Below are 3,930 nucleotides of genomic sequence, written 5' to 3' on the forward strand. Positions count from 1 at the left end.
TAAGAATAACACATAACTGACTGTAATCTAACAAATCAAGTTGTGTGTTTGTGGATACTCCTGCCTTTAATAAAAGCAGATTGATCATTAATTAAATGAGGAACGCCTTCATTTAGTCTGAATAAACATGGGCTGAGAGCTTGTGACGTCACAAAGTAAAGTTATCAGTTTTCCTATAGAAAGTCACGTTTAAGTTTTTGAGTTAAAGACCAGGCTTCATGTAGCTGAAAACTTTTACTGATTTACTCTAAAAAGGCCTCAAATAGTAAAGTTCTTATTTCTTTACAAAAAATATAAGAAACTCCAGTTAAACCATCCAGACCTGGAGACGTACATTTAGACATTTAAGGCTTTATCTAGCTCTTCAGTTTTAGCTTTTCTTCTCATTTATTTTTAAATTTTTATCCAGATCTTTAAAATAACCCTTCATCCCTCCAAACAGTTGGGAACCATTCTCCATGTAAACATTTAAATAGGTTAGTATAAAACTTATTATTGCTTCATTAATCTGATGTTGGTCTTCTGAAACCGTACATTTATAAACAACTTTAGTATTTTCTTTTTGTCTGTTTCTCCAAATTAAAGAAATAAGTATTTTTTCATCGTCTTCTATCCAACGAGCTCTTGATCGAATAAAAACTTTTGTTTTTTCCTGGTAAACATTTTCTAACTGTAACTAAAGATTATTAATTAAGATCTGCTTCTCTGTGGATGAATTAGTGACAAACATTATATCTCTAATTATTTCTTGTTTTATCTTCAGTTTGACAGTGTCCTTACTAATTCTTATTGTAATTTCTTTTACTTTAAATTTGAACCAGTCCATTTATTTAAATAAGACATTCTGAGAGCATTTATTTATTTAACCAAGTCTAGAATCTCCCAAAAAACAATTTATTTTCAAGAAGTTTGTTGTTAAATTTCCAAATAACATGTGAGCTGATTTCAGATCTGCATGATGTGGACAGAAACTGGTGCAATGACCAGTTAGAGGGGATTTCAACATGTTATCAATTAAATAGTTAGAAATGGACCAAAAATCAGGTCTTGATTTCAGCTTGTTGTTTGCAGAGCTGAACTGGGTGAACTGGGTTGTGTTGGGATTCCTCCAGTGCCAGCAGTGAAGTTTGAATTTGAGATGAGTTCAGATAAAACTTCATCTGATTGATTTTACAGCTTTGAAGGAAATCGATCAAACCAGAGGTCTGAGACCAGGTTAAATTATTACGTTTGTTGAAAACAACACCAGGTTCTGGAAACAACACCAGGTTCTGGAAACACCAGCAGGTTCTGGAAACACCAGTGGGGTCTGGTCTCCAGTCATCATCACGTTGTGCAGGTGTTCTATTCAACAGGTAACGTTATGAAGCAGTGACTCATGTGCTCATTGGTTAATGGTGTCAGCTCAATTCAATAATAAACTGTATTTTGTTTTATATGGTTTTAATCAAAACGTTAAAGATAAATCAGTTTAAATCTCTTCAAATGCTGTTGGACAGATGCATCCTGGGATTTCCAGAGTTTGTCGGCCGTGAGGAGCCTTCATGTTGGGCCAGTCCTCGGTGCGGGGCAGTGACGGATGCAGCAGACAAATGTGCACTCATGAGGACCAGAGCCTGAACTGTGTCCTCCCTCCTTCATCTTCCTCTCTGCACTGCGTCCTCATTGGCTGTTGCTCTCTCCCAGCAGCCAATAGGTGATCATTCTTCCTTTGCCTTTGATGTCCATGCTTCCTCTCAGCTCCAGCTGGAAGCAGTTAAAGTCCATCAGGACGTCCCGGGTCGCTGCCGACACGTGGATCTTCAGCTCTGCACACAGAACAAAGGTCTGAACAGGTCATTGAAACCAGCGCTGCTGATGAGTTCATCTGTGGTGATCATGAGTGTAATGTGTGAAACTGAAGTCAGAATCACTGAAACAGGTTCTGATCCGTTGTTCTAATGAACCTGAATATTTAAAGGAAACTGGACCTGCAGTCGGACCAGATGTTCTGATGTTTTACACAGAAACACTGGAAGAACTCCAGGTTACAGACGATCCAGTGGTTTTGGGACATGTCAGTTCAGAACTGAACCTCCTGACTAACGTCTGTTTGTGGCCCTGCAGCCCCCACACCTGACCATGTCTGATGACATCATCAGGTGTCAGGGTCCTGAGCAGCAGAGGAATCACCTTCTCCGGTGGACTCCATACGAGACGACGTGTTGACCGTGTCACCAAACAGACAGTACCGAGGCATCTTCAGGCCCACAACCCCGGCACACACCGGACCTGCACACACACACAGGTACAGGTACAGGTACAGGTACAGGTACAGGTACAGTTGAGGCTCTGCAGGCACAGGACTGACCCACAGGTGTGGGTCTCCTCACCGCTGTGGATCCCGATCCTCAGCTTCAGCTGATGTTCAGGTCGGTGTCGGATCTTGAAGGTGCGGACGGCCCCCAGCAGGGCGAGCGCCATGCGGGCGATCTCTCTGCCGTGCAGCTTCCCGTTCCTCACCGGCAGCCCCGACACCACCATGTAGGCATCGCCGATAGTCTCCACCTGGGGGCGCCACAGGACCACAGCAGCTGGTGACAGAACCTCTGCTCTGATTGGTTCAGGTTTTTACCTGAACTCTGAGTCTAAAAGGATTTGATCTCCAGACATCAGCTGCATTAGTCCTGACTGTCATTTCAAACCAGCAGGTTCTCCTGACTTCTTACCTTATAAACGTCAAAGTTATCAATAATGGCATCAAAACAAGTGTACAGGTCATTGAGCAGAGTCACCACCTGTAGAAACAACACATTCCCTGAGTTCATTTATTCTTTACAACCAAATCTGAACGTCAAAAAGACTTCTTCAGTTAACTTTCTTCAACGCTGAGATAGGCTAACAGTTTCCTCTGCTTCCTGTTTCTGTGCTAAGCTAACAGTTTCCTCTGCTTCCTCTCTGTGCTAAGCTAAGCTAACAGTTTCCTCTGCTTTCTGTCTGTGCTAAGCTAGGCTAACAGTTTCCTCTGCTTCCTGTTTCTGTGCTAAGCTAGGCTAACAGTTTCCTCTGATTCCTGTCTCTGTGCTAAGCTAGGCTAACAGTTTCCTCTGCTTTCTGTCTGTGCTAAGCTAGGCTAACAGTTTCCTCTGCTTTCTGTCTGTGCTAAGCTAACAGTTTCCTCTGCTTCCTCTCTGTGCTAAGCTAAGCTAACAGTTTCCTCTGCTTTCTGTCTGTGCTAAGCTAGGCTAACAGTTTCCTCTGCTTTCTGTCTGTGCTAAGCTAACAGTTTCCTCTGCTTTTTGTCTGTGCTAAGCTAACAGTTTCCTCTGCTTCCTCTCTGTGCTAAGCTAAGCTAACAGTTTCCTCTGCTTTCTGTCTGTGCTAAGCTAACAGTTTCCTCTGCTTCCCGTCTCTGTGCTAAGCTAGGCTAACAGTTTCCCTCTGCTTCCTGTCTTTGTGTTAAGCTAGGCTAACAGTTTCCCTCTGCTTCCTGTTTTTGTGCTAAGCTAGGCTAACAGTTTCCCTCTGCTTCCTGTTTTTGTGCTAAGCTAGGCTAACAGTTTCTGCTTCCTGTCTTTGTGCTAAGCTAGGCTAACAGTTTCCTCTGCTTCCTGTTTTTGTGCTAAGCTAGGCTAACAGTCTCTGCTTCCTGTCTGTGTGCTAAGCTAACAGTTTCCTCTGCTTCCTGTCTGTGTGCTAAGCTAACAGTTTCCTCTGCTTCCTGTCTGTGTGCTAAGCTAAGCTGGGATAATAAAGTTAAGCAGTAGTGTTGACCTCCATGGGGGTGCTTTCTGCAGACAGAGCTGTGAATCCAACAATGTCGCTGAAGTAGATGGTGACCGAGTCAAAAGCTTCAGCCTGAACCATCTCTCCTTGTTTCAGCTGCTCTGCCACCGAACTGCACCAACAAACACAGGACAGGACATGAGTACTAATTATGTAGTATCTGGT

The 3,930-nt window shown here is 43.1% G+C and overlaps 1 protein-coding gene across 6 annotated transcripts in view; it reads right to left on the reverse strand.

Annotated features, from left to right (window-relative positions):
- Positions 1–1,426: 1,426 nt before the first annotated feature.
- The window catches only part of LOC106532490 (atrial natriuretic peptide receptor 1), a 33,548-nt gene continuing 31,044 nt past the window's right edge, over positions 1,427–3,930 (reverse strand). For 3 of the 6 annotated variants that reach the window (XM_014028549.1, XM_014028552.1, XM_014028548.1), the window contains 5 exons: positions 3,754–3,877; positions 2,709–2,777; positions 2,373–2,547; positions 2,173–2,271; positions 1,427–1,808 (listed from right to left, as the gene is read on the reverse strand). In XM_014028549.1, the coding sequence (XP_013884003.1) occupies positions 1,663–1,808; positions 2,173–2,271; positions 2,373–2,547; positions 2,709–2,777; positions 3,754–3,877 (613 nt within the window). In that variant the 3' untranslated portion in view covers positions 1,427–1,662. Of the gene's footprint in view, positions 1,809–2,172; positions 2,272–2,350; positions 2,548–2,693; positions 2,778–3,753; positions 3,878–3,930 lie in introns of those variants that run through there. The other 3 variants (XM_014028550.1, XR_001312079.1, XM_014028551.1) reach the window with 3 other exon arrangements.

Source organism: Austrofundulus limnaeus, unplaced genomic scaffold (genome assembly GCF_001266775.1).
Source record: "Austrofundulus limnaeus strain Quisiro unplaced genomic scaffold, Austrofundulus_limnaeus-1.0 Scaffold778, whole genome shotgun sequence".
NCBI lineage: Eukaryota > Metazoa > Chordata > Actinopteri > Cyprinodontiformes > Rivulidae > Austrofundulus > Austrofundulus limnaeus.